Genomic DNA, 3,463 nt, shown 5'->3' with positions numbered 1-3,463 from the left:
CATTCAGTTCTCAAAAAGAGCATCGTTTATTAGATACTTGGTATCTAAGACAAAAATTGATTACTACATTATACACATCAAATGTTCCTAAATCTCTTTAAGCATAATAGCCTCGGCCTTTAGGTGTAGGTTACTTGTTAGCTCAATCAGTAAAGTTTGATAAAAAATGTTTCTGCTTTCAAATTTTGTTTCAATTGGACATCTAAAGAACCCTCCAAACAATTTTGCTAGTGGCTCAAGCCTATTTCAGCAGCCATTGAAAGAGCTTTGCTATTATTGCACTTCTACGGCAGTCTATACCTCATAAATGCTCTCTTTGAACAGCATACCCTTCGTACTATAATAATGAAGAAACATGTAGTATCTATCAAAAACACATAACAAGAACATGCACAGTTCTCTGGATTTCATTGCTACATTAAGGTGTTTAACAACCTGGGCAGATCCCAATTAAGTAAATTGAATGAAACAAGCTTTAACTATCAACACCAATGCAACAATAATTCAACTTAGTCCTTATAGGTAAGTGTCAGGGCACATTTTCCCAATGCAGCTAGGGGAAATCACATGATCAATGAAGATTTACAAGTTAGATTCTAAACTTAGCACTAATGTAACAATACTTCAACTTAGCACCCCTTTTCTCCCTCTTTCCATTTGCTCCAGCAGTACCAGCTGAACACGCATTCATCTATCCATAGGGTGGATAAACATAAGTTAGCAAAGTTAATCATTGTTAGCATCATAGAGCCATACATTATAGAGTCAGGATAGCGAGCACCGAGAGAATCACACATTGTTAAACTCAGTTAGGTTAGTTACCTCAGCAATCGCAGAGGTCTGCGAGTGGCTGATGAAGCTCTAATGAAGGTTCTCACCGCTGCATAAAACCAACAACTAAGATTGGAATTCTTAGACATACATGCCACTAACCAGTAACAAAATGGACAAGCTGAAGATGGATAAATTTATTCATATCATTAATTATTTTTCGAGTGCCGGATACAATAATCATAAAAAATATCCTAGTCTTGGAAGAATTAAGTCAGACTCAGTGGATTTTGGTTAATTCAAACCTGAAACCTTCTCCTTCATCCTCCTCCACTTCTTTCTTCAAAAAAAATGACCCATCATTGACGGGTCTTAGCAGGTCCTTCTCCAGCTAAAAGATTGCAGGAAAATTCATTCCTGTATAAAGATTGTCCTGGAGAGATAAGTGAAGCAAAAGCTCCACATGAAGTTCCAGGTCATCGGCTTCCAGTTGCTAAAGAGAATGTCCATCCATTTTCCCCTTTTGATAAATCCATTAAATCTTGATCTCTTATAGTTCTAGCTGCATAATCTAACAGTACATGCCACAGCCTGCGCCCAATATTTTAGCCTTGCCTTAACATCTTCTGGAGGGTCACCTGGACAAGGAAAAGAGCCAGAAAGTTTGAATCACATGTTTGATGCTGGTATGACTTGAAGTTGCAAAGGTCTATAACAAGGCAAGCATTTAACTGTATAGCAAAAAAAAAAGGTCTGGAACATAGAGATCTACACTTTAACCAAGTATTTCATCAAATTCAAATTCATTGAAGAAGAAACTTCATCAATGGAACACCCTAAGCAGACCACTTTCACAATCTCAGCAATGGAACCTAGTTGGTTAATTCATCTGGAGAAACCTCAGTTCATGGTTTCATATACATTACATCTTATGAAAGAAAAGAAAAACTACATCACGAAAATTAGTTAAAATTACAAGAGACCCAGTTCATGATTTTAACTATAGGACACTTTATCCAAATTTCGTCAAAAACGAAAACAACTCATTTCACCATTTCATCTTGAGAACAGAGTCAACAGACCAGTCCACAATCTAAACCCAAACTACTTAAAAAATCAAAGCACATAACTCATCACTTCATCATTATAACACCATGTAACCAAAATTTCTTTCAAAAATCAAACAAACCCAGATCATTATTCTAATAAAAAGGCACCCCAAGCAGATCAAATATCAGAGCCAAAAGCAACAATACCTTCCATTAACAAAGAAAAGTCCAAACTTTCCCAAGAAAACAAAAAAAAATAGCAAGAACCCAAAAAACTCACCAGGACTAGAGATCTTCCAGTTGGCAATGGGACTAGAAATCGAAGAGCAAGAGTCGGTGTCAGGCGCTTGAGCACTCTCTGTTGGTGACTTCTGCTGCTCATCCATGAACTTCTGGCTCATTGAATAGCAAAGCTCAAGCGCAGGCAAGGTGTTACAGAGCTCAGGAATCTCATCATAGCTGAACCCAAAGCCAAGATCCAAGCACCCTTTGAGCTCATCAAGATCCTCATCTGTCAAACTCTTGGTTCTTGACAAGTCGTCATCATCAGCTGGCTCCACATACCATTCAAGCAAGACCTGGTTTTTCTTCTTCTTCTTCAAACTACTGCCATTGTTATTGTTCATGTTAAGGTTGTTCTTGTTAGCAAAATTCAACTTTGCCCACTCTTCGTCTTGGTTAAGAAAGCCAGTAGTTTGGGGTTGGCTTTCCAGTTCAAAAGTAGAACCATTTTCTGGGATTGAGGTGGTGGAAGAAGAAGAAACCCAGGATTCAGATTCACATGGAAAGCCTCCCATCTCTCTATCTCTCATTCTCTGTAAGGTGTATGGAAAGTGAGGGGGAAGCCTCCTTTTTAAAGCTGGCTTTGCATCCAGAGTGAAACCAGTTGGTAGTTTCATTCTCTTTTTTTCCTTTTATTTATTTATTTATTTTTAAAAGATAATTTTTGTGTGAAAGTGATGTCCATATTCAAATATAAAAAATCTTTTTTTAATTTAAAAAAAATACAAAAGTTCTGTTTTTACTTGTTAATTTAATTGCGTGAAGACTTTGTCATAGCATGCGTTTGACTAGAAATTATTAGGCTTTTACCCTTCTTTTTCTTTTTCTTTTTTTTTCTTTTTTTTTGGCTAGGTCTCACGATACTCTTTACAATCCAGTCAAACTTTAAAAGATGCGCATAAGCGGATTAGCCGTGAGTCTCACGGCACTATTTATAGTTTAAAAATTTGTTTGTTACAATATTTTTAACAATAAATTTTCAGTTTTTTGCAAAATAAGTAGTATCCCAAATAGTACATAGGATGTATTTGCTTTGCGCGTCCACGTTTTACACCTATGGTGTTTTCAACCTTTTTTTTTTATAACCAGCGCCTATTGCACTATTCATGAGATATGAACAGTGCAATTAAGCATATGGACAGTACTTTCAAGCATGAACAATAATTTTTTTTATATTGTTTTTCAGTTTTCAACAAAATAAACGGTATCCAAACGCACACATAGGATAAAAAAGATAGTACTATTCTATGAGAATATTCATGGCATATAATTGTAAAAATATAATAATGGGTAAACACCAAATAATATGGGAAAAAAAAGATAGAAGTCACTAAGAAAAAGTGGAGGTTGTATTGTAGTAA

General features: G+C 35.9%; 1 protein-coding gene across 2 annotated transcripts; it reads right to left on the bottom strand.

Moving 5' to 3' along the window:
- Nucleotides 1-378: 378 nt before the first annotated feature.
- On the bottom strand, nucleotides 379-2,734 carry LOC142631386 (uncharacterized). Of its 2 annotated transcripts, XM_075805531.1 has the most exons (4): nucleotides 2,101-2,734; nucleotides 1,077-1,409; nucleotides 823-880; nucleotides 379-691 (listed from the first exon to the last, which is right to left on the bottom strand). In XM_075805531.1, the coding sequence occupies exons 1-2, from the start codon at nucleotides 2,717-2,719 to the stop codon at nucleotides 1,330-1,332; spliced, it is 699 nt and encodes a 232-aa protein (XP_075661646.1). In that variant the 5' UTR covers nucleotides 2,720-2,734; the 3' UTR covers nucleotides 379-691; nucleotides 823-880; nucleotides 1,077-1,329. The 2 variants fall into 2 exon arrangements, with proteins under 2 accessions (XP_075661646.1, XP_075661645.1); XM_075805530.1 differs by having other exon boundaries at nucleotides 823-1,409.
- Between the last annotated feature and the right edge of the window lie 729 nt (nucleotides 2,735-3,463).

Source organism: Castanea sativa, chromosome 4, assembly GCF_040712315.1.
Source record: "Castanea sativa cultivar Marrone di Chiusa Pesio chromosome 4, ASM4071231v1".
Classification (NCBI taxonomy): domain Eukaryota; kingdom Viridiplantae; phylum Streptophyta; class Magnoliopsida; order Fagales; family Fagaceae; genus Castanea; species Castanea sativa.
The sequence above is the reverse complement of the archived record's forward strand: the minus strand, read 5'-3'. Positions and strand labels throughout refer to the sequence as shown.